Source organism: Crinia signifera, chromosome 11 (assembly GCF_055691185.1).
Source record: "Crinia signifera chromosome 11, ASM5569118v1, whole genome shotgun sequence".
Classification (NCBI taxonomy): domain Eukaryota; kingdom Metazoa; phylum Chordata; class Amphibia; order Anura; family Myobatrachidae; genus Crinia; species Crinia signifera.
Window position 1 is genome coordinate 40,595,504 of NC_139227.1, and position 27,392 is coordinate 40,622,895.

Below are 27,392 nucleotides of genomic sequence, written 5' to 3' on the forward strand. Positions count from 1 at the left end.
CATAATTACAAACTAAAAACATTTCTATCATGAGAACCGTGTTTTTCAGTACTAAACATAATAATCATATTTATAATGGAGGCAGTCATATAACTATAAAACCATTTTGTATATCAGAAATCGTTTTTTATATAATAAGAAAAAGGAAAACAGGGAGGTCCCTTTGTTAGGTCACATGACCGCAGTAATTAAATCTGTTTTCAGGTAGAAGAATATGGTCAGAGTGTTTACTTACACATTTTGAGAGGTGCTTCCCTGGTTGTGCCACAGTGGTCTCCGCAGCGTATCGCCGTCACGTGCCGATTGCCGGTATCAGCAACGTTGGCGGCGATCCACATACGGAGTTCCGGGCACAACAGATGCGTTGCCGAGCAACAGACGCGGTCACGTGATGCATTACGCGATTCGCGTCGCGCTCGGCAACAGGATATGCATCCTTAGCCGCACTCGTCTGCCGGGGAAGACAACGTCATTTCATCACACAACGTGTGATGCTCCACGGCAGGGAGGCGGGGTCCGGACGGAATATCGCGTTGTCATAGCAACGCCCAAGTGTCTGATCTCGAGAGATCTGACCAGGGAGCATGTTAAATTTAAATCTGGATCTTATTAACACGAATCCACGGATGATTTTAGGTAAAGGCAGTATACAGAATAATAATATTATTATTATAAATCATCTTTCGTTTATGACAGTCATTTCAAAAGAGACAGGCAAAAAGCAAAGAATAAAATACATAAGGATATGAATGGATATAAATTATTTGTTAATAAGAACAATAATACATAATGTATAAAATATGACATACAGAAAAATCGTGAAATATAATCAATCAAAAAATCAATAAATGGGTCCATATAAATCGATCAGAAGTAAGGGAATTTTTTTATAATAATTTATGATAAATAATTAATGCCAATAATCATAACAATAATATAATAATTGATTATTGTTATGATTATTGGCATTAATTATTTATCATAAATTATTATAAAAAAATTCCCTTACTTCTGATCGATTTATATGGACCCATTTATTGATTATTTATTGATTATATTTCACGATTTTTCTGTATGTCATATTTTATACATTATGTATTATTGTTCTTATTAACAAATAATTTATATCCATTCATATCCTTATGTATTTTATTCTTTGCTTTTTGCCTGTCTCTTTTGAAATGACTGTCATAAACGAAAGATGATTTATAATAATATTATTATTCTGTATACTGCCTTTACCTAAAATCATCCGTGGATTCGTGTTAATAAGATCCAGATTTAAATTTAACATGCTCCCTGGTCAGATCTCTCGAGATCAGACACTTGGGCGTTGCTTTGACAACGCGATATTCCGTCCGGACCCCGCCTCCCTGCCGTGGAGCATCACACGTTGTGTGATGAAATGACGTTGTCTTCCCCGGCAGACGAGTGCGGCTAAGGATGCATATCCTGTTGCCGAGCGCGACGCGAATCGCGTAATGCATCACGTGACCGCGTCTGTTGCTCGGCAACGCATCTGTTGTGCCCGGAACTCCGTATGTGGATCGCCGCCAACGTTGCTGATACCGGCAATCGGCACGTGACGGCGATACGCTGCGGAGACCACTGTGGCACAACCAGGGAAGCACCTCTCAAAATGTGTAAGTAAACACTCTGACCATATTCTTCTACCTGAAAACAGATTTAATTACTGCGGTCATGTGACCTAACAAAGGGACCTCCCTGTTTTCCTTTTTCTTATTATATAAAAAACGATTTCTGATATACAAAATGGTTTTATAGTTATATGACTGCCTCCATTATAAATATGATTATTATGTTTAGTACTGAAAAACACGGTTCTCATGATAGAAATGTTTTTAGTTTGTAATTATGCACGCAGGTGAATCTCATAGTTGATTAGCTATCAGGTATAAAACCATGTCCTGAACCCATCACAAACATACTTGCTCCTGATGAAGCCGGTGATACCCGGGGAAATGCGTTGAGCACCTGTGAATACCGCTGTTCCTTTGCCATCATTCTCTCTGCCAAGTGACCCGTCCATCTCTCCCCAAAAGACCCTAGTTTTTTCCTGGACTGCTTCATTTGTGGGATAACTGCACGATCCCTAAACGATCCAGATGTATAGAAGAGGACACTAGTGGGAATCTTGAGTCCTTGAAATTATAGGACATCCTTTTGGACATCGTGTCACAGCATCAGGCCATTCAAATCGGGCCAAATGGGATGGTAATATACAGCTCAAATTCTCTTATTCACAAATTGAACTTCAAGCTAATCCAGCTCAAATACTTGATTATCCCCGTGATAACTAGCTTCAATTCTTCATTACTAAAGTGATTCACATTTTTATTTATTTTTATATATTTTTTTATATTGTTATAATATTGTTATTAATAAATTGTTATATTGTTCTGAGAACCGTGCATTACATTATTCCTAAAACAGCCAGCGCCGGCACAACTCTTTCTTTTTTCCTTGCATAATTATTTGGGTCTGACAACCCAAGTGCCGGCAGCTGTTGATAGCGCACCACACACCGTCCAATTTTTTAGGAACCATTGCATTGTGTGGCCAGGAACCATTGCATTGCATTGTGTGGCCAGGAACCATTGCATTGTGTGGGCAGGAACCATTCCATTGTGTGGTCAGGAACCATTGCATTGTGTGGCCAGGAACCATTGCAGTGTGTGGCCAGGAAACATTGCATTGTGTGGCCTGGAACCATTGCATTGTGTGGCCCGGAACCATTGCATTGTGTGGCCTGGAACCATTGCATCGTGTGGTGAGGAAGCATTCCATCGTGTGACAAGGAACCATTGCGTTGTGTGGCCTGGAACCATTCCATTGTGTGGCCAGGAACCATTCCATTGTGTGGCCAGGATATATTGCTAATGTAGCAATATATCCTGACAAACTACAATGTACTGCCACGTATTCGGCCACTGCTGCTCTCATAACCACCTCTACACTGACAGGTGGTCATCACCGACTGCTTTGTGTGCCATGCTGAAGAGCAATGCATGGGCGCACTTTTTAGATGCTTTTGTGGTTAACTTCAAGTGTCATGTTTTAAAGAGCAGTTGACTGCTGCCCGTGACTGACGGTTATATGGGGTGGCAGAAGCTTAGAGGAAAGCGGTGTGCAGTTCTCCAATGCTAGAGGACCCTTATAATGGTGCTTAGCGTGCACTCCGTTCCCTGATGACTGCACTGACACTTTTAGTCTTAGTCTTGCACGTGTTGTTGTCAATGACGGGGTTTCCAAAACCACTTACACTAATTTACAATGGTGTTTTGTTTTCCTTTCTCACTGGTGTTCCCGCTTTGCACACTGAGCTTACCAGATGGATTAAAAATGCATCTTTTCATATAGACTTAAATTCTAATATTCTTATTTCCTATTGAAGTTATTCCCTAGAAACATCTTTGTTTATACTTAGTGGCAGGACTCTGAGATATGTTTTGTAGAAAGCCGAGCTAAAAAAAAACAAAAAAATCGGATTACCGGCAAAGAAGCGCCAGATGGGAGAGTAATTTGTATTTATTAAATGCTGTGTTACAAGAAAAGGTGCTTGTGTAACGTATGCGGCCATGGTATTTATATAATCCGGCCATAAATCTCATCGCAACAGTGTTAGCAACTCGCAGGCATGAAATACAGTTCCGCTCAGTCTCTCTCTCTGCATATTTTCTTCCAAAATAAAAATGTCTGAGTTTGGCACATAAATATAGGAATGTTTTAGAATGTTTGTAAATTTTGAGCCAATTCAATGTATATTGTATTTTACTTGTGTCTAGGTGTCACTGTGGCCCACAGTTCAGCGGGCCCTTATGTCAGCTAACTTTACGGCGCTTCCACGGTGAAGGGTACGCCAGCTTTTCACCAATCAGAGTTTGCGCCGACAGTCATCTGTCTGTGGAGTTTATAAGCGATGTACCTGATGGTGCCTTATTATATAATGGACCGCTGTCCAATCAGACGCCTGGAAATGAAGAATATTTTCTGTCTGTCGGTACGTTCAGAAACAATCGCCTAATGCCTTTTACAACATGCAAATCTGTGCTTTTATTTCTTTCTTTATGGTGAACATTTATCAAATCTTGGAGAGAGATCAAGTGGAGAAGTTGCTCATAGCAACCAGTTTATATCTGTCATTTATCTATCTAGCACAGCCAATTAAATGACAGTTGCTATAGACAACTTCTCCACCATATCTCTTTCCAAGATTTCATAACTATCCTCCACTATATGTAACTCATAAGAACGAACCTAACAGATTAATGCTAATTACAGAATGGGTTGTCGTGGGTTACTGCGAATTTACAGATCCCAGCTTATTACCTGGCCATTGGAATAGCTGGGCACTGGCTTGGTCAGATGGCAAATCACAGTTATACATGTCAGTTCTGTTACCTAGAAGATATTCTCGGTATCCTTATACAAATTATCCCTAATATATGTCTATGCGTCTCATTAGATGTTGTGAGGGGTGAACCCAGGCTGACGATTGGACAGATCTATGGCGCCCTACAATTACAGCTACCCGCGGCAGTAAATGTAACAGATGGGAAGTGGCACCGGATTGATGTGAGACTGAAGAAAAAGGTTAATTTCTATTTTATTAAATAAAATGATTTTACTGCACCTTGGTGAGGGCACAAATAGAACCGGTTACATTATTGGTACTGCTTTCACATTGCAGAAATGGGTAATGACACGGTATTCTTAAATGGGACTTTAAAACGGGTCTGAGCCTTGAGACCTTTCACATTGCAGGTGAAAACCGTTTTAAAAATCATTTAATACCATTCAAACATTCAACCCGTTTAACCCCCAAGGGACACGTTTCAAGCCATTGAAATAGAGCTGTTCAAACTGCCCAAAAAACGGCTTTAAAACGTGTAGGACTCTGCTTTTTAACCGTGTTGAAATACCGGTTAACTTTAACAGATAAATCAACTCTGGCACTTTCACATTGCAGCCTTAAACGTTTCAAAATGGAAAAAAACGGCAATATACCGTTTTAAAAGTGCGATGTGAAAGGGGTATTATTGTTACATACAATTTCACCCATTCACAGCTACTCATATCATAACTGTCTGTAAACAATCTGATAATCATGTACTTTTCCATTCTGGCTTCTACTCTTCACTATGGCTCGGACAGCATGCCACTGATAACTACAATTATACGACCAACATTGGGAATGCCAGACTTTTTCTGAAATAGTATATTAAATACTAAAGGCCAGATGCACTAAGCTTCAAAAGTGATAAAATAGAGGGTGATAAACAGCCAACCAATCAGCTCCTAACTGCCTTGTCACAGACTGTGTTTGAAAAATGTCAGACAGGTGCTGATTGGTTGGTTGCTTATCATTCTCAATTTTATCACTTTTGAAGCTTAGTGCACCTGGCTCTAAGAATTACAGTATACTGTCACATTTGACAAAGTTGTGAATAACTTACTCACAGCACTACCTGTTAGAATTGAAATCAACTGTGGTCTTCACTGGTTGTTTCCAAGGTTACTAAGACCAGTCACAGCCTATGAAAAAGCAGCACCAATGACTTTTGGAGTCTTTGACAGGCAATTTCAGGCAAAGATTCTATTTTATACTACATTGCCTTGAGAGTGCCAAAAATAGGCCATTTTCACCATACGCATAAACCAGCTTACATGGGGCCCCTGGTGCACAAAAGGGATTGGATCCTTGGTGTCCCCAGGACACCAGCTGTAGCTCCATCTGCATGTTACACATCGCCAACGCCAATGCCTATAAAAAAAACAACAGAAGAAATTGTAAAAGAGTCAGTGACATCATACTGAGATTTGCTGATTCATAAATTACCCTTTGTGAATCTGTTACAGGAGGTGACATTCACCGTGGACCGTTGCAGCTCAGTCGTTATCATGGAAAAGGAGGGAGTGGGAAAGAGTTTATTATCGGAGGATCGCGGGGGCTGCGAAGTCCGGGGGCTGATGACCCAGGCCTGGCGGTAATGTGGTGGTTTATGCAGTACATGTATACAAACATTGAGCTTTTCAGTCTTCTGCACAAAGCACGTCATATCTTTATCCGATTAGGCTTTGAGAATCCAATTGCTGTCTCTCATTTGCATACTGGTGCCACTGACTCTCTCACTGTTGTCTCAATAGGACAATGTGGAGTAATCTAAACTCCAGATAGCATACACCACACAGGGGACTGGCCCGAATATTGCAGGTCTTCGGTAGCTTAAGAAAAGACCCCTCTTGGTGTTACTGTGTTTGGCTTATTTGTAGTAGTACAGTAAAGGGGAACTTTATACAGGTGAGAATATTCCTGGATTAGCCTGTAATCCTCGTATATACAGCACATGTTGGGAAACTCTGAATAGATGGGGTTTGTAATATGTACGTTGCATGACACTTCCATCCCGGAGGCTCAGCTGACCATTGTCAGGATTATTTTTGTCTTTAATTATGCTCCAATAAGTTAATGTACTCGGTAATCACCCAAGTATTGCATCATTGTTGCTGGTTGTATTTCTAGGCATCGGAACCCGCATCATGTTCTGCAGCTGGGTGGGATAAAGGCGTCCGGCCCTCAATCACATCTGCAGCTGACACCGTCTCATTTCAGAGGATGTTTGCGGAATCTTGTGGTCAATAAGCAGGTGAGGGCGACCAATTGTGTCTCCTGTTTATACAATGAAATGTGGTGGTCCAGCTCCTTTTGGGTTTTGGCTTCAACCTCTGCGGGAATCTTCCAGCCCCTGCTTCTGACACAGTGGCTTTATTAATGGGGCCAGCCATCTGTAGGTGCACCACTCTCTGGTTCCACCACTGAGCCAAGGCCATGGGAAACTGGCAGGGGCGGATTACTAAAAGTGTCCCATGTAAGGCCCTAAATATTTTCTGGAAGTGGCCTCACAAGTCAAATATATCACTGCACCTGTGTGGGAGCCTTTGGCAGTCTAGTGACACCCAGACATTTAATCTGCTGTCACAAACCCCCACATTTCCCATAATACCCCACCTCCCCCAACTGAGACTGAGCACAGACCTCAACACCCTCCATGAAGCAGACAAACAACCCATTACCATAATCCCCTGAACATCACCACTATCCCCACTCCTCCCCTAGTGGAGCCCAGAAATAGTTACACCCCCAGATAGCACCCACTCCTGTCCCTGTAACCCACCTTAATGTGCAACTTTTCAGCCAATATGGTTCATTCTGGCCCTGCTGAATGATACTGGTCAAAATATCATTCAGTGTGTATGCTACAAACGACGATGCGCGGTCCCTCGGGTCATTCATCAAGGTTGTTCATCCACTGTGCAGGCAGCTCAATATGGAGATCTTTAAAAAAGAAGCTTATAGACTGTAGCTAATGTCTGTTCTTTGTGTGTGGCCCCTCTGTTACCCAGGTGTTAGATCTGGGATCTCCCCTGGAGTCAGTCAGTAGCACTCCCGGCTGTGCAGTCTGTGATGCCATCAGATCACCATCTAGCCTGTGCGAGACCCCGGCAAGGTGTACTGGAGGATTTGGTGTCCCCGGCTGTGACTGCCTTCCTGGCTCTCGTGATTGCGACAAAGGTATTAGCCTGTCAGATTATAGGCGTCCAGGTCACCAGAATACAGTCAGGTCCATAAATATTGGGACATTGACACAATTCTCATATTTTGGGCACCAAGATGACTTGCTTTAACTGCTGACTTTCAGCTTTAATTTGAGGGTATTTACATCCATATCAGGTGAACGGTGTATGAATTACAATGGTTTCTATATGTACCTACAAGGGACAATCAACTCAAAAGACTAATTCATGGACAGGTATTAGCTATTCCCTCGGTATTGCACCATCAATTAAGCAGGTACAAAGTCTGGAGTTGATCTCAAATGTGACATTTGCATTTGGAATCTGTTGCTGTCGACTCTCAATATGAGATCCGAAGAGCTGTCGCTATCAGTGAACCAAGCCATCATTAAGATGAATAATCAAAACAAACCCATCAGAGAGATAGCAAAAACATTAAGGCCCTTATTCTTATTGAGTCGGATGGCTCCGAATGCGGGCAGACGGATGGCCGATGGTTGGTGTTTGCGCATGTGCACAGGCGTATCTGTGCATGTGCGAACGCCTCACACGTCCGAACACGGCGTGAGGTCCGTGCAGAAAATGTTTGTTCGGAAGCATCCGAGCAGGAGGTGGAGAGGGGCGTGAAGGGCTGATTTTGCTCATTACCATATGCGTACGCCCCGCATTTCATGGGAGTTCCGCACGTGTGGGGGGCGGACAGCTGACATAGCCGGATGCCAGCTGCCCGCCCATATCCCTGCTTTTGCACAGAGAAATGCCGAGTGGTCTGGAGCACTCTGTGCTGCCTGACCACTCGGTCCAGCATTCGATAGTCGGCGACCATCCAATGATGGGGGAGGTTCCCACAGATGGAGGAGGTGTGCTCATGAAAAATCCACTTGTGGTCCGTTCAGTCGGGGTCTTACCGCATTCGGACAGTGTGAGCGATCCTTAGGCGGGGCTAAGAACACTCGGTTCCTGTCCGAAAATATGAATCCGTCCGATTCAACTAGAATAAGGGCCTCGGTGAGGCAAAATCAACTGTTTACAACATTCTTAAAAAGAAAGAAAGCATCTGACAGCTCAGCAACACCAAAAGACCCGGAAGACCACGGAAAACAACTGTGGTGGATAATTACTTCCTTTGGTGAAAAAAAAACCCTTCACAACAATTGGTTAGATCACGAACACTCTCCAGGAGGTAGGTGTATACTGAATGTGTCAAAGTCAACAAATCAAGAGAAGACTCACAAGAGTGAATATATATATATATATATATATATATATATATATATATATATATATATATATATATAATACACAAGATGTAAACCATTGGTGAGCCTCAAAAACACGAAGACCAGATTAGAGTTTGTCAAACATCATCTAAGAAAGCGTTTACAGTTCTGGAACAACATCCAATGGACAGATGAGCCAAATATCAACTTGTACCAGAGTGATGGGAAGAGAAGAGTTTGGAGAAGGAAAGGAACTGCTCATGATACAAAACATACCACCTCATCAGTGAAGCACGGTGGTGGTAGTGTCATGGCGTGGGCATGTTTGGCTGCCAATGGAACTGGTTCCCTTATTTATTCATACTGTGACTGCTGACAAAAGCAGCAGGATGAATTCTGAAGTGTTTCGGGAAATATTATCTGCTCATATTCAGTCAAATGCTTCAGAACTCATTGGACGGCGCTTCACAGTGCAGATGGACAATGACCCGAAGCATACTGCAAAAGCAACCAAAGAGTTTTTTTTAAGGCAAATAAGTGGAATGTTCTGCAGTGGCCAATTCAGTCACCTGACCTGAATCCCATTGAGCATGCATTTCACTTGATGAAGACAAATCTGAAGGGAAAATGCCCTAAGAACAAGCAGGAACTGAAAGCATTTGCAGTAGAGGCCTGGCAGAGCATCACAGGGATGAAATGTCTATGCGTTCCAGACTTCAGGCTGTAATTGACTGCAAAGGATTTGCAACAAAGTATTGAAAAGTTAAAGTTTGATTTAGGATTGTTTAGTTTGTCCATTTACTTTTGGCTCCTTAAAAAGTGGAAGGCACATATAGAAACCGAAATCCTATTTGGATGTAAATACCCTCCAATTAAAGCTGAAAGTCTGCAGTTAAAGCACGTCTTGTTTGGTTCACTTTGAATATATAGTGGTGGTTTATAGAGTCCAAAATACAGTATGCGAATTGTGTTGCTGTCCCAATATTTATGGACCTGACTGTACATTACTGAAATTGAGTAGAACACACATCCCATTCAGGCACATGTTTACCAGCAGAACCCTCATCACTGTGTCTCTAATGTGGCCCAATCCTTGTTCTGTGACACATTGGGCTTATCTATCCAATTCATTAGCAAACAGTCTTTTAGATGTGCATGGCAGGGATCCGAGCAAAGCAACTATGGCACCATGTAATTAGCGATAAGTGAGCTATCTGTAATAGTGAGGACAGGGCTGCATGTGACAGGGATCAGGAAGCTATAGGAAGGAAGTTATATAGTGGGAGGAGCAGGTTCCCCAGCAGCACAGAGTATATCAGGAGTATGGGTGAGGTCAGTGAGAACAGGTCTGCATGTGACAGGGGCAGTTACATGATGTGATGAGGGGAATGGGGGGCTGCTGGAAGCCACGGACTGGGAGTTATATAGTGGGAGGCGCAGGGTCCCAAGCAGCACAGAGTACATCAGGAGATGTGTGATTTGTCAGTGAGTACAGGGCTGCATGTGATACAGGAAGTTACAGGATGTGAGGAGGAGGGGAATGGAGGCAGCAGGAAGCCACAGAGTGAGAGTTATATAGTGGGAGGAGCAGGGTCCCCAGCAGCACAGAGTATATCAGGAGATGAGTTATGTGTCAATGAGGACAAGGTAGTGACATGATGTGAGGGGGTGCAGCAGGAATGTAAAATTACCATATGACATGAAAGGTAGCTGGAAAAAAGAGCAGCACTGAGTATGACACATTCTAATACAATGCATGCATCTATATAGTAACATAGTTTATTCATCCAAATCCCATGTAGTAATACATTTTGCATTATCCTATATTATCCCTTTGCAGATGTTATAGAATATTTCTTCCAATCTGGAAGCTTTATCCAGTACCGGTTTCCTCGCCTGTTGCACCCGCAGAGGACGCATTTCCAGGCCATGTTGCGAACACGCCAGTCCAACAGCATTCTCCTGACCCTGTCCTCCAGGGACCAGTCGGAGTACATCATCCTGCAGGTAATAGGAGGATACAGTGTAGCCAGGTGCCTAGTGTTCCCCTGCTGCATACATGTGACGTGTGCTGCGTGTATCTTACAAGGTGCTGCACGGACTGCTGGCGGTGTCCTATAACTTAGGCGACGGCGATTTCTCAGCGCAGCTGCCCAGTCACAGGATTGATACCGGCGAGTGGACAGAAGTCAGTTTGGAGAGAGTGCAGAATGAGTTCACTCTCAGCGCGAGGGGAGGAGGGGAACACGAGGACATCACCGCGACACACGGGATCTACAAGGAGATTAAGGTGGATCCGAGTGGCATCATTCTCGGCAACCGTCAAGAGCTGAGCTTTCAGGGTAACATTCTCATTCATGTCTCTCCTCTTACACCTCCTAGAGCCATTCCACCCCCACTGTCACTGCAGGGTGTCAGGATATCCTGAAATGGATTACCTGATTATTCTGTCAGTGATTCCATCTGTTGTGAGAGCATCCTGACCTGCGGTGCGATAATGAGCATCATTTGGGAGCCCGGTCCCTCTCCTGCAGCGACAATGCACATGCATATGGGGCGAGAGGCAGCAAGATGTAGGTGTATAGGAGAGTACTGGTTAACGGTAGAGTTTAGGAGTCTGTAATAAGCTGCTGTACGCTCTTGGGTATATGTTATACATTATATCATTTTTTTTAGAATACATCTCTACCAACCTGATAATTGTGTCCGTGTCCTGTCCCCAAATGGATCTGTCTTTATTTACCATGTACTTGCCCTGGATTGCATTGTACTGTAATTCGTTATTTTCTTGTTTTTCGCTCATCTATGTATTGCCAGGTGCCGCAGAACCCTTGTGGCATCATATAAATAAATCATAATAACAATAATATATGTGCTGAACAGATTATAATTAATAATAGGGTACTAATTACAATAAAGTAAGCAAGCTCTTTACTGATGAAATAAACTGCATTATTAAAGCAAGTTATTTATTATTTATGTATTACCAGTTTCTTATATAGTGCATACATATTCCGCAGCGCTTTACGGAGAATATTTGAACATTCACATCAGTCCCTGCCCCAGTGGAGCTTACAATCTATATTCCCTACCACATGTACACGCACACAGACATTGTAGGGTTAATTTTGTTGGGTACAAATTAGCCTACCAGTATATTTTTGGATTGTGGGAGGAAACCGGAGTACCCGGAGGAAACCCACTCATGTACGGGGAGAATATACAAACTCCACATAGTTAGAGCCATGGTGGGAATATAACCCATGACCTCAGCACTGTGAGGCAGTAATGCTTATCATTGCACCGTCCGTACATGCGGTTGCTATGGGTTACAGCACATTTGCTCCTTCTCTCCCCTTTTCCCCTATGTCATCCTTCTCTCTTCTCCCTCCTCTTCTCTCCACCTTTTTCCTTATGTCATCCTCCCCTCTTTTCCCTCATCTATCTCCCTATGTCACTATCCCCTCTTTTCCCTCCTCTATCTCCCTCGCCTTTTTCCCTGTCACCCTCATCTCTATCCCTCCCCCTTTCTCTCACAATTTTTCCTGACTTGTGTTCACCCTCTCCCCTCTTCTCCCTTAGATCTCTCCTTTTCCACTTTCCTGTCATCCTCTCCTCTATTCTACCTCCTCCTTTTTCACTCTCTCACTCCCCACCTTTCCCTGTATGATCCTGTCCCTCATCTCTCTGCTTCCCCCTCTTTCTCCCCCTTTTTTCCAGTGTCACACTCCCCCCCCCCCTCTCCCCCTTTTTCTCTCTCACACTTTCCATATTTTCTCTACTGCCTTTACCCTGTGTCACCCTCTTCCCATTCATCTTCCTCCCCATCTTCATCTCTTTCACTACCTTTTTTCCCTGTGTTACCCTCTCCTGTCATCCATCTCCCTCCCCCTTTTCCCCTATGTCACTCTCTTCGGTCATATATCTCCCTTCCCATCTCTCTCACCCCTTTTCCCTGTGTCACTATTGCCTGTCATCTATCTCCCTCTCCCTCTTTAACTGAATTTTTATTTTGACCCTATAACCAATATAGACAGGAAGGGCCGGCCCTTACCGATTTGATGCCCTAGACGCTCTTCTGTGATTGGTGCTGATTTGACCTTAGATCAGGCCAGTGTCACACTAATGGAAGCATACAGCAGAGCCGGGAAGCCTGGTCAACCCACCAGCCACTGTCAGCCAGGACTCTTGAAATCTGGAGCTGCATAGTGGAGCTTAGATGTCCAACCTGCCCAGATACCAATAGGCTTTTCCAGATGTCTCTAGGTATTTGCCCCTACTGCCTATCAAAAAAGGCCTGGCTCTGTAGACAAGAGCCTGGAAAAACCTGTTAATGATCAACGTCAGAAGTTGCCCAGACCCACACAAGTGGCCAGTGTAGTTCCACTCATTCATGGCTATAATATGAAACAATTTGTATCTGAGATGTGAAGGTAACAAGTTATTTTTTACTGATTGCTAATAGGCTGCATAAAGAACGCAAGGCTAAATAACTACCGTATTCCAATGGACAACCAGTCCAGCTCTCCCGAGTCTGTTATAAAGAAACATGGAGTATCGAAAGGCTGTGTGTCTGAGGTCTGCAAAAGTCAGCCCTGCAGTCGCGGCTTTCTCTGTACAGATCTGTGGATGATACATGAATGCAGGTAAGATAATATATTAATATGGGATACTGTCAATAGGTCTACAACAACTAGGTTGACAAGCATTGGGTCGACACCACAAGGTCAACATGGGTCAAGGCCGACATGGAGTTTTTCACAGGTTTTTTGAGCCGATATGTGCCGACAGGCGGTATTTCATGCCCTACCATCCACGAGGTTGTGGTGGGAAAATAAAATAGTGTGCCCGAAGCATCGCGAGTGAAGCGAGGGGATGCGGTGCACTTCAAACTGTGTCCATGTCGACTGTGTCCACAATCGGGTCAAAAACAGTGAAAAAACGCATTGTCGACCTTTTGACTGTCGACCTAGCCCATGTCGACCTAATGTCATGTCAACCTAGACCCATGTCGACCCAACGATCCCAACCCATTAAGATATAGGACGTTTAAACAATAAGGTGTGTCATTTAAATCTTTGTGGTTGTTTTCCACTTTATAACATGGTCTATAACACCTTACAAACTATCCTAGGGAGCAAAAAAAATGAAATACCTGAAATGGATGGCAAGCATATTCTTTAGGAGCCTGTGATATCACTGAGAATAAAGATTACTAATTATCTAGAAGTCAGTGACATCACTACAAATGCAGCCTATCCATTCACTAGGAGCCAATGACCTTACTGTGAAGGCAGCCAAGCCATTAACTTGGACCCAGTGACATCACTGCAAAAGCAGGCCATGCATTCACTAGTACATCACTGAGGTCACTGGTTCCTAGTGACTCAATAAGCTTCATTTTCAGTGATGTCACTGACTCCTGGTGCCTGGATAGGTTGCATTGTCAGTGATGTCACTGGCTCCTATTGACTGGATAAGCTGCATTCTCAGTGATGTCACTGGTTCCTAGTGACTGGATAAGCTGCATTCTCAGTGATGTCACTGGCTCCTAGTGCATGGATAGACTGCATTTTCAGTGATGTCACTGGCTCCTAGTGCATGGATAGACTGCATTTTCAGTGATGTCACTGGCTCCTAGTGACTGGATAAGCTGCATTTTCAGTGATGTCACCAGCTCCTAGTGCATATATAGGCTGCATTTTCAGCGATTTCACGGTCTCCTATTGACTGGACAAGCTGCATTCTCAGTGATGTCACTGGCTCCTAGTGCATGGTTATGCTGCATTATCATTGATGTCACTGGTTCCTAGTGACTGGATAAGCTGCATTCTCAGTGATGTCACTGGTTGCTAGTGTATGGATAGGCTGAAATCTCAGTGATGTCACTAGCTCCTAATGAGTGGATAGGCTGCATTTTTATTGTTGCCAATGGCTCCTAGTAAATATGGGGTGCATTGTTACAAATATTGGTTCAGCCCATATAATGACTGCCTCCATTGTACACGGTAGATTAGGCATGTCAAACTGGCGCCCCGCGGGCCGCATGCAGCCCCGGCCCCTACCTTTTGTGGCCCACAGGCTGATGGGCTTGAAGGGCTCTAAAGTGTGCAGCCCCATTACTGTTCAATTTCTTCTGAAGCCTCTCCTGGCTTCTGTGTTCCCAGCAGTGCATCGGGTAACATCACTGTGCCCCGGCACAGTGCACTGCAGTGCTATGGTGCTTTCATCAAGCGCGAAAGCTCTGCAGTCATTGGAGGCAGGAAGGCAGAGCGGCAGCAGAGGGAAGGCAGAGCGGCAGCAGAGGGAAGGCAGAGCGCGGCTGCTGAAGGCAGAGTGGCAGCGGCGGACAGAATCTCAGTCTAGCCTACTCTGCAAAAAAAAGTAAGACTGAGTTTGATTTTAAAGGTTCTTTTTTCTAAAGTGCATAATGCAGTTATGGTGGGGTGGGTTGGGGGGAAGAGAGGAACAGGGTCTCTACTGTTATTTTGTTTGGGGGGAAGAGCAGCAGTCATGAGAGTGTACTGTCCCAGGCACTGGGGTTTTATATAACATAGCAGTTTTATTTTTGTCCCCAGAAGGTAGCGGGTTGGTTGGGCACAGCATTTGGGACCCTCAGTGTAAGATTGGTGGGCATAGTTTGCTTCTTTGGTAGTTTTTCTGATATTTTCAGACCCATACAGTGGCGTAACTATGGAGGGTGCAGGGGATGCAGCTGCTATGGGGTCCAGGTCCTTGGAGGGTCCCATAGCCCAGCAGGCATCCCCTGCACCATTTTTCCTTATAAGTGCCGCAGCCACATTGGTAGTGTCGGTGGTGCCGTCTCTGCCTTCTCCCCCACTAGCGACGATTCGCTACATAATAAAGGGGAATGTGGTCCGGCTGTTGCAGCCTTTTCTCCTCTCCCTTCTTTGATGCTGCCGGGGACTGACATCACTATCTAGTGACCAGCCCCGTCGCGAAACACGCAAGCTCTGTGTGTGCTGCTGTCTGCTCTGTGTGGGAGACCCAGGCCCTGGGAAACAGACTGAAACGTCTGAGACCCGGAGCTGTAAGTGCAGGAAGACTCTGCACTGACAGCATCAATTATACTTACTGGTAAGGGGGGGACAGGGCAGCCTGAACTGTGGGTCATAGGGGAGGGGAGAGGATGTTATTAGGTGAAAATAAAATGTGATGCAGGTGCCCCCTCCTCATTCTCTCTCTCTCTCTCTCATTTACTCCCTCCCCACCATGTCTCTCTTTCTTTCTCCCTCTCTTCTGCTACAACCTCCCCTTTACACCTCCCCTAACCTTCCATATAATCTCTCTCTATCCCCCCCCCCCCCCACAAACACACCTGTCACCCCCTCCCCCTCCCCCTGTGGCGGGGGGCCTTTTCAAAACTTTGCTATGGGGCCCAGAAGGTAGTAGTTACGCCCCTGGACCCATATGTTTATAATTGATGTTCATTAATAAAAGTCTCCAGATGTTGTTGAACTACAAGTTCCAGCATGCCCTGCCACAGATTTATAATGGATTGCTAAAACTGTGACAGGGTAAGCTGGGACATGTAGTTCCACAACAGCTGGAGGGCCATCAGTTTGACACATTCCCTATGGCAGAATGTGAGTATTTTTTTCAAAATTGTATATAGGACCCCCCCTTTTTTTTCTTGCGGCCCACACAAGACTTAAGGCCCCCTTACACTTGTTCAACTTATTGTTCAACAAATTGAACCTGATTGACTCGAGATTTATCCTATGTGCAGGAGGTTCAATCTCATCCAATCTCTTAGTTATACCCAATGGCACAGGATTGTGGATTGTGTCCTACACATCAGGCACATAAGATTTTGTCAGATAAATTGACTCAAATTGGATGAAATCTTACAAAATCTCACAAGTGTAAGCATACCTCCCAACTGTCACGCTTACCGCGGGAACGTCCCGATATTCAGGGACGTTCCCGCGTCCCGCCCGGGGCCGCCATTGTCCCGCGGTGGGGGGGGACAGTTGGGAGCCCCCCCAGCTTGCCAAGAATAGATGCTGTGCGCATGCGCACAGCGTCTATTCAGCGCCGACGAGCGGAGAAAACGGGGGCGTGGCTGGAGTTCGCGTCACCCCGTGAGGCCACGCCCCTTTCCTCGAGGTCCCGACCTCCCATCTTCAAAAGTTGGGAGGTATGGTGTAAGGGGCCCTTTAGACCTTGATTATTCGGCCCAGTTGGGAATTTGAGTTTGACATGCCTGCTGTAGATCATTGTGCATTGTAAATAATGGTAATAAATGTTGTATAATGCTGTAGACCTGGAATTGCTAACCATTTGTTCCTTATCTTCTTGCTCAGCTGCCCCCCAGGATACCTGCTAGTAGAAAATAACACAGGCCAGTGGTGTATGTACACTATATGCGTCCAAACTCCTTGCAAACATGGCACCTGTATACCGCGATCTCCAGCTGAGTTCACCTGCATATGTGCTGAAGGATATGTGGGAAGTAATTGTGATGTCATTCTGCACAGCCTGGATCCAGGATTTGGCCTCATCACCTTCCTTATCTGTATTTGCTCTACCACACTGATAGGTAATTCATGACAAAGCTTTCCGGGATGAACCCAAATATCCCAAATAGCCCTGAGAAAGGACAGATACTGTATGGGGGTTTCTATTTTAAGACTCAGATGTGTGCAATGTATCACACAACTGCTGTACTGCAGCAGTGTGTGGGCGGATGTGGCAGCAGGAACAGGGTAACGGATAGGGGTGTGGCTTACAAGATCAACAGTGTGTAGACAGTTGATAGGTCAACACCAGGTGGTTGATAGTAAATAGGTGGACAGGGTCAAAAGTTTGACTTACAAATTGTTGACAGAAAAAGGTTGATGTGTATTGTGTATTATTATAACCAAAATCCTCCCTCTGAGGATTAATCCTAACCCTCCACCCAGTCCTAGCCCTAACCTTCCCTTTCCACAGCTTAACCCTCTGGCAAAGACCTATTGACCCTCTCAACCATCTAGTGTTGACCTATGGACTATGTACTGTATGCATTTATTGCCAAGATCCAGACTCAGACATATTGTAAGCGCTGCTTTACTTATTGTTCTCACCATATCATGGGACTATATGGGGCAGGACATAAATAGATCTTATACCACGAAAACAAACCCGAGCTACAGTGTAACAAAGCAACAGCACCTGATGCCACGCAACACAACACTTGCTACAATGTAACAAAAACGGGTAGGTGTTGTTAGGTCCAAAGTGTCTAGGTCCACAGTCAAAATGTCGACCACTATTGGTCAGCAGTCATAAAGTCAACATGTCAAAAAGGTCGACATGCATTAGGTCAATGTGGTCAAAAGCGTGACACAAGAAGAAGGTCACCATCGAAAATGGGCGACATGAGCTTTTCCAATTTTTTGTTGTCTATGTCGACATGGACACAGTATAATTGTACTGCGTCCCCCCGCGCACGGCTCACTGCGCTCGCCATGCTTTGGTTACCGTGCCTCGCTACAATGGTAAAGTCGGAACAAGTTAGTTATGTCGGCCTTTTTCCATGTTGACTTTTGTTTGTGTTTACCTTTTTATCATGTTGACCTTTTTCATGTGTCAACGTTTTGATTGTAGAACCAATAGTGGTCGAGCTTTTAACTATCGACCAAATGACTACACCCCAACAAAAACACAGTATTGAAAGTTGCTACAATGTAATGCATACAGGGTGTGCTGTGTAATGTTCTCACCGGGCTTCCTGTCCGTTGCAGCTCTGATTGCGGGAGCCATCCTGTGCTCTCACTGCAACAAGAAGAGAAGATTAAATGAAGGAGTCTATCATGTCTCTGCCTATGAGGATCCAAAGGACACCCAGCAAAATATATTTCACTACAAAGAGGAGGGAGGCGGGGAGGAAGATCAGGTGAGTGAGGGATCATGGGTTACACAATTACACTCAGTCACAAATCTATTATATTTATTACACTGTTTAATAGTCCTAAGGTCTGTGTAGACCAAGTCCTCTGCCACATCGCCTCACAGGTATTACTGGCTGCTTTCCGTGGGACACGGGCCTGTGCCACCTCCTCTAATAGCTCTTGCTGGCTGCCTCCTAGGAGACAACCCTGTGCCACCCCCCCTCATAGCTGGATAGTCACACATCTGATCCCGATTGCCACCTCCTCTCAACAGCTTTCACTGGCTGCCTTCCCTCATAGCTCTCACTGGCTTACTCTCCTCATAGCTCTCACTGGCTGCCTGCTAGTAGACACATCTGATCCCGATTACCACCTCCTCTCAACAGCTTTCACTGGCTGCTTTCCCTCATAGCTCTCACTGGCTGCCTGCTAGAAGACAACCTGTGTCACATCCTCTCAAACCAGCTGGTCATACATGCAATCCCGATTACCACCTCCCCTCATAGCTGGATGACCCTACTATAATCATGTCTAAAGACCATAACCCTTACTGTAATAGATTCTGGCTGCACGATGTACTGTATCACACTTCATTTTGAAATGGCATAGACGAAAAGATTAGTTTCTTATCTACAGAGTTCCTTACATTTCTATATCTCAGGAACACAGACAGATGCTGATGCCAGTACATTCATATTTTACTGAAGACTGCCAAGTAGATTAGAATGTAGAATAAGCCATGTAAAACTAATTAATGTGACAGTCATCGTTATTTCGTTACTATATACTGTATATGTATAGGGCTTAAAGTGGTCATACAGAGGTGGGGGAACTCATTTCTCTATACCACCTAATTACACCCCCTCTCCCCCCATTAGACAGAGACAGGGCCAGTGGTAGGGTTTTTGGCATTCCCCTGTATACTAGAATGCTTTTCTGTGAGAATTACTGTGCAGGGCCAATGTGGAGGTTAAAATGCTCCACCTCACCATTAGAGGTGGTGGAACTCAGTTCCACCCCATTCCCCCTCACTTTAATTGTTGTTCTCATTAAATAGAAATTAAAGTCTTCTGTTGGATAGCCCGTTTAAGTAAAGGCAGAATTTTGAAAGGGTTTCTGTAAATTGAATCGCAGCTACAGTCGTCTTCCGTCCCCAGTAAAGCTATGTGACTTGCCAATCCGGTTTAATTATAATGATTGTTTACTGCAGGATGCATTCAACATGACAGATCTCCAGCTGTCCCTTCGGAGAAGCCCCGGCCACTCTCTCCTCAGGACCCGGAGAGCGCAGCACGTAAACGGCCCCTTAAGCTGCGATTATGATACGTCTGACAGCCACAAGGCACCGTCACAACTGACCGCGTCAAGACTGAGCTGCTCTTTTACCAGTGGAGATTTTGGGCAGTATTTCCACGACGTCTGTCAAGACGCTGTCTACATGCACTCGTCGTGCGACAGCTTGAAGGTGTACGATACGGAGGGAGCAGGGTCTAGCGCCGGCAGCCTCAGTACGCTGGCCTCATCTGGACTGGAATCAGACTTGGAGTATGAGGATGTGAGAGCGTGGGGGCCCAAATTTAGCTATCTCAGTAAACTCTACTCCTACACAGAAGACGATGATGCGCAGTGAAATATATGGAACATGGCTACAGAGGAGACATGTTCTGTCCCACGCGTGCGTACATAAGTGCATTGCTCATCTGCACAGGCATGGATCATCGCGGCTGGCGCCTGTGGACGGTTTTCTAATGACGTGTACAAATAGAATGCTGATGGGAAGATCTTCGCTGCCGGTTCAACAAGTGTGCAGCTGCAGCAATGCTCCCTTGCCCACAGAGCTTACAGTCAAAAGCAAACAAGGGCTTGGGAGATCTAATGAGCACTGTGAGACTCTTCAGGACCTTTGTAAGGTGTGACAACGCCTAAATCTTCCCCCTGCCCCAAGACACCTTTTTATTTATTTTTTGTAGAGACCCTGATTCTGCATCTCGGTGGGGCCTGCCTGTTGCACCCACATGATATGTTACCCTGTATTATCGTCATTTTATATTAAATGTGTTTGAGGCTTTTGTTAATGTTTGTGGTAAATGACTGTTCAGTGGATCCAGGAGACTAAAAGCAATATTCACTACTTACTGTAGGTACTCACTACTTACTGTATGTACTGTACTCACTACTTACTGTACATACTCACTACTTACTGTATTCCTTACTGTACGTACTCCTTACTGTACAGACTCACTACTTACTGTACGTACTCCTTACCGTACATACTCACTACTTACTGTACGTACGCACTACTTACTGTATTCCTTATTGTACGTACTCCTTACTGTACATACACACTACTTACTGTATGTACTCCTTACTGTACAGACTCACTACTTACTGTATTCCTTATTGTACGTACTCCTTACTGTACAGACTCACTACTTAATGTACACACACTACTTACTGTACGTACTCTCTACTTACTGTACATACTCCTTACTGTGCATACACACTACTTACTGTACGTACTCACTACTTAATATACGTACTCCTTACTGTACATACACATTACTTACTGTACAGACTCACTACTTAATGTACACACACACTACTTACTGTACAGACTCACTACTTACTGTACGTACTCCTTACCGTACAGACTCACTACTTACTGTACATACTCCTTACTGTACAGACTCACTACTTAATGTACACACACACTACTTACTGTACAGACTAACTACTTACTGTACGTACTCTCTACTTACTGTACGTACTCCTTACTGTGCATACACACTACTTACTGTACGTACTCACTACTTAATATACGTACTCCTTACTGTACATACACATTACTTACTGTACAGACTCACTACTTAATGTACACACACTACTTACTGTACAGACTAACTACTTACTGTACGTACTCCTTACTGTGCATACACACTACTTACTGTACGTACTCACTACTTACTATACGTACTCCTTACTGTACATACACATTACTTACTGTATGTACACATTACTTACTGTATGTACTCACTACTTACTGTATGTACTCCTTACTGTACAAACTACTTACTGTACATACACACTAACGTACTCCTTACTGTACAGACTCACTACTTAATGTACACACACACTACTTACTTTACAGACACACTACTTACTGTACATATTCCTTACTGTACAAACTACTTACTGTACGTACTCCTTACTGTACAAACTACTTACTGTACGTACACACTACTTACTGTACGTACTCCTTACTGTACAGACTCACTACTTAATGTACACACACTACTTACTGTACAGACACACTACTTACTGTACATTATCCTTACTGTACAGACACACTACTTACTTATGTACTCCTTACAGTACAGGCTCACTACTTAATGTACACACACAATACTTACTGTACATACACACTGCTTACTGTACGTACTCACTACTTACTGTTCAACGCCACTACAGCCACAGGAATCAGTGCTGTCTATATGGGGACATATACACCTATGTCCCTCTTTGGAGCAGTTCCTTCCTCTATTTTGGTAAAATGCAAATTCAACTCCAAAAACAGCCAAATGAGTTTACATGGACGGTAAAGCACAGTATGAATATGTAAAAAAACAAAATTTGAAAACCTATTGCTGACCTTTTCATGTGCCAACCACTGCCATGTCAACCTTTTGTGCCAACCAGTTTTTTGTCTAGCCAGATATTGGGGTCAACTTAATAAAGCTTCGAAAAAATAAGATGTTATGTTGCCCATAGCAACCAACAGATTATTTCTATCATTTTCTAAGGATACAATTGAGAAATAATAGACTGGTTGGTTGCTATGGGTAACATCACCTCTTCACTTTTAGAAGCTGTAGTAATTTACCCCCTAGTGTACTGGATATCAACCAGTTTCTTGGTTGGTACCGTAAAACAAAAGCCACATATTGGATAACAGAGATTTCAGCAGGTTCTATATGTCCAAGTGTAATAGAGCAGGTACTTTATCCCCCCCCCCCCCTCCCCCAACACACAATCTGTTTATCACATCTAAAGGACCTTTTGTAAGTGAATGTGCCTTACTCCTGCATGCTACTCTACCGGTACTCTACTTATGCATTGAACATTTTGGGGAAATGCAGTTTTATACCTTTCCTATCATTAGATTAATTTCCAATGGATATTGGTGCGATTGAATATGTTATTAAAAAAAGAAGAAATAACCATTTCATATGCTTCCAAGTGGTTTTTATATGCCCATAGCTTTCATCAGCACTGAATTGGTTAAATCGACAACATTCATTTAACCTTGCAATACATGTGTTGGGTACAAAGATAATCCCTATGGACAATATGCAAACAAGCCGCCCGCTAGAGGAGCGGACCTCTGGGTTACAGCGGCTGAGTAAGTGCTCCACCTAGTGGATACAAAGAGCATGAAAACTGGTTTTGGCCTTGTAGAGATGGGCAAAGTGACTCACTAAAGAGAGTGGCGCTCAATTGATCGGTCAGTGAAAAGAACCGGTTCTTTCGAATGACTCACTAGTACGCTTTAAATAAAAATAATGGTTATTTAGGGATTGAGTGTAGTATCTGCTCGTTTTTATTTACATTTCAACTGATTCTAGTAATGTAGAGCAAATTACATACATTAATCTCATAGGTGGTTATTTTCACTTATTTTTCTATTTATCCTGACTGTAGCAGTGCTCTGATTAGAATAGCATTGGGAGCTCCCTCCCGGCGCTATTCACATCATTTTGAATAGAATCGGCCCAATGTTTGCATATAAATAATGATCTTATGCATTATCAAATAATGATTCAATTACACCAACATACTGTACCTATAGGAGTGGGGCAGAGCATGTGAAGATATCAAACATTACTGACACTCTCCCCCTAGCACCCCACCTCCAGCAAACATTACTGACACTCTCCCCCTAGCACCCCACCTCCAGCAAACATTACTGACACTCTCCCCCTAGCACCCCACCTCCAGCAAACATTACTGACACTCTCCCCCTAGCACCCCACCTCCAGCAAACATTACTGACACTCTCCCCCTAGCACCCCACCTCCAGCAAACCTTACTGACACTCTCCCCCTAGCACCCCACCTCCAGCAAACATTACTGACACCCCCAGCAAAACATTAATGACAACCCCTACCCCTCCCAACAAACATTGCTGGCACCCCCCAGCAAACATTAATGACCCCCCCTCCATCTTCATCGGGACTTACCCAAACCCCTGCTAAAGGCCCATACACACTGTGCGATTTTGAGCTGAAAGTTGCTCAAACAGCAGGTTTGAGCAGCTTTCAGCTCAAAGCCGCCCAGTGTGTATGGCCCGGCGATGAGCAGTGAGCGCTACTGCGAGCTCCCGCAACATCGCCGGGAAAACCGCTCATCTGCTGGTTAAACCAGCAGATGAGCGGCTTTCAGGGCGGCTTTGCATAGTGCTCCACTCCTGTAGTGTGGCTGCTACTCTTCTCTTCTCTCTGATGGGCTCCTCCAGTGCACACCAAGTGACTTCCTGTTTAGATCAGGAAGCCAGAGAGGACAGGGGCGGCATTGTTTTTACACTGTGTACACTGATCACCACTGAGGAGGCTGCCCCTTGACATAGGCCGGTGCCCTAGGCAATAGATTGCCTTTGCCTAGAGCCGGCTCTGCGAGTTAAACACACATAGCATACTACTCCATACATACACCCCCGGCCCGATTACACTGTGGCCTCGGACACCTGCCCCGGGCAATAAGCCCCCAGGCCCATAGGAGGGGGAGGAGGATGGGAGGAGGGGTCTGGAGCCGGCGCTGGTGTAACGACCTGGGCTTGCGCAGAGGAATTGCGGATTTATCTCTGCGCATGCGCTGACGCTGGAGAACAGGGGGCGGCGCCAGCACTGGTTTGAGGAAGTGGGCTGCTGGGAAATCAGGGGCGGAGCCAGTGCTGGGCTGATGGAGTGGGCTGCTGGGTGATCAAGGGGCGGAGCCAGCGCCAGGCTGAGAAAGTGGACTGGAGATCAGGGAGCTGAGCCAACGCCGCGCTGAGGGGGGGGGGGGCTGCTTGGAGATCAGGGGGCAGAGCCAGCGCCGGGCTGAGGGAGGGGCTACTGGAAGATTTATGGGCGGAACCAGCGTTGGGTTAAAGGAAGTGAGCTGCTGGGAGATCAGGGGGTGGAACTAGTGTCGGGTTGAGGGAGTGGGCTGTTGGGAGATAAGGGGGCGGAGCCAGCACCGGGTAGAGGGAGGGGCTGTTTGGAGATCAGGGAGTGGACCGTGCAAATGGATGAGGGATAGGCTGATGGAAGATCAGGAAGCAGAGATTAGGGAGGGGCTGCTGGGAGCTTTGTGGGCGGGTCCCTCCATCGCTGGGCTGAGGGGGGGCTGCTTGGAGTTTAGGGGGTGGAGCTAGTGCCCAGCTGAGGGAGCAGCTGCTGGGAGGTTAGGGTGCGGACCCTACGCGGGACTGCTGGGTGATTTTGAGGCGGAGCCAGCACCAGGGAGCCAAATACAGGAAGATCAGAGGGCGTAGCCAGCGTCGAGCTGAGGGAGGTGCTGCTGATAGATCAGGGGCAGAGCCAGCACCATGCTGAGGGAGGGGCTGCTGGGAGATCAGGGGCTGGATCCATCCTGCGCTGGTCTGAGGTAGTGAGCTTCTGGTAGATCGGGGGTGGAGCCAGTGCTGGGCTGAGGGAGGGGCTGCTGGTAGATCAGGGGGCGGAGACAGTGTTGGGCTGAGGTCCGGCCACATCGATGTACTGTAAGGTATAGGGCAGGGTTTCCTGGTCACATAAGAACTGTGACACAATAATTATAATATTTATAATGCGGTTCCTTTTTTGTATTGGTATTGTTGTCTGAAATAATCGGGCTGCCGTTCAGTGATTAGACATCTGTGGTTCTCTGGTTATTACCCAATGCCAGGCATCATACTGTAGGAGATGCTAACTAGGGAAAACACTGCCGAGTAGGAACATCAGAACACAGCTATTAAATTGCATGTTAAATGATGGTTATAGAAAATAAATGTATTTCCATTCGGTTTCCATTTTGAATGCGGGAACAGATGTCTAGAACATGATGTCTGATAATAAATATTAAAATTGTTTATGTTCGAGTTCTTTAATCCAGACGGCCACAGTTAGCGGAGGAACGCAGCCTTTAATGCAGTTCTGGTTCAGCAGCTACGTGAGCCGGTTCTGCTTCCCAGATAAAGGCTTCATAAATCCAGGTATTTCCATCATCACCTCCAACCCATGATTTAAGAGTTTTTACTTCCAGCTTTTGAGCAATATAAATAGATGCTATAAGTATGCAGATTCCAGCGTGTTTTTCTTCGGAGGATTGGGCATAAAACCGGCAGCAGCCGGGCTAACAAGCCCAGGGCACAAGCGCTTTATTAAATGCATTCTTCCGCTTTTTACTTACAGAAAATGCAATCCATTAAAATCGATCATGCGCGGTGCGTCCGCAGATCTCCTGCATTGTGTCTCATTCGTTCCAGGGTGGTGTTTTTTTTTTTTAAAGACCTCTCCACAGATGTGTTCTCTTGTTGTTATGTTTATGGTACATATTTTGCAGATGAAAACCAGGATCTTTCAATGCCCCATCACCCAGGATACAGTAAGCAGGGTGCTGGAGCGTCTCGGGCTTCTTTTCTTTATACACTGAGGCTCAATTCTAGAGTCACACATCAATGCTCTTCGTCCATTGCTCGTAGCCAACTTCAGGACAGGATAGAGTCCTGCACCACCTGCACCACCCATGGTAATTTGCCATTCTTCCTGTTCACCTTCTTATTATTAATCACTCTGTCTCTATGTTTGTTTTTAATAAATGGTGTTATACTATATATAATCTCATCATTTTTGGGGTCATCATCATCAGCTACCATTGTCCTGAGTTTGGCTGCCATTGATCTGGACACGGGGAACCCCTGTTCTGAAATCTGATACATAGAGTCGAAGAAGAGGAACGCCCCACTCATAGGAGGGACGTACGGTATTCTTTATACATACCACTTGCTATGTAATTGGGAGAAGAGCGTATCCCGCTATTCAGGGACGTACCATTCTATATAGCGCCAGTGAAGGGAACACCCTAATTCTTGTATATCTTTAGCTGCCCATACACGGCCCGATGCCGGGCTGTGCGTTCCTTGCTTTGAGGTGCGCGCTCCCACGGCACCTCATCGCACAGTACAAAAAGTATGTGCTTGCACATACTTTTTGTACTTAGTTCTCATCACATTGCATCGCATTGCATGCACAACGCATGCACATGCAATGCAATGTGATGTGATCTGTGCTATTTAAGCCCACAACGCACGCCCGTATCGGGCCGTGTATGGGCAGCTTTAGTGTCATATAAATCAAACCTCACACCAAGTAATAGGTGGTCATATGTCCGCCAAGAACCTTCTCTGTGAGCTTAACCCGCACAAATGGGGCATAATTATTATAATATACTATTGGGAAAACCATTTTTTTTAACTGTGTACCCAAGTTTTAGCTAATATATATATATATATATATATATATATATATATATATATATATATATATATATATATATATATATATAAGCAATTGGAAAATCCGCACACCATATATAAAGATCATCTTCTGGGTGCCATGGCCATAAGTGGATGATGATGAATGGATAATTAGAGCCAAGCACA

The 27,392-nt window shown here is 44.8% G+C and overlaps 1 protein-coding gene across 1 annotated transcript in view; it reads left to right on the forward strand.

The window, feature by feature from the left end:
* Positions 1–20,781, forward strand: part of LOC146045855 (neural-cadherin-like) — a 99,270-nt gene extending 78,489 nt beyond the window's left edge. Inside the window, exons 23-33 of the mRNA XM_083164964.1 lie at positions 3,807–4,021; positions 4,487–4,614; positions 5,881–6,008; positions 6,545–6,668; positions 7,426–7,594; positions 10,657–10,823; positions 10,906–11,158; positions 13,282–13,462; positions 17,144–17,379; positions 18,566–18,717; positions 19,923–20,781. Coding sequence (XP_083021090.1) covers positions 3,807–4,021; positions 4,487–4,614; positions 5,881–6,008; positions 6,545–6,668; positions 7,426–7,594; positions 10,657–10,823; positions 10,906–11,158; positions 13,282–13,462; positions 17,144–17,379; positions 18,566–18,717; positions 19,923–20,342 — 2,173 coding nt within the window. The 3' untranslated portion in view covers positions 20,343–20,781. The remainder of the gene's footprint in view (positions 1–3,806; positions 4,022–4,486; positions 4,615–5,880; positions 6,009–6,544; positions 6,669–7,425; positions 7,595–10,656; positions 10,824–10,905; positions 11,159–13,281; positions 13,463–17,143; positions 17,380–18,565; positions 18,718–19,922) is intronic.
* The last annotated feature ends 6,611 nt before the right edge of the window (positions 20,782–27,392 follow it).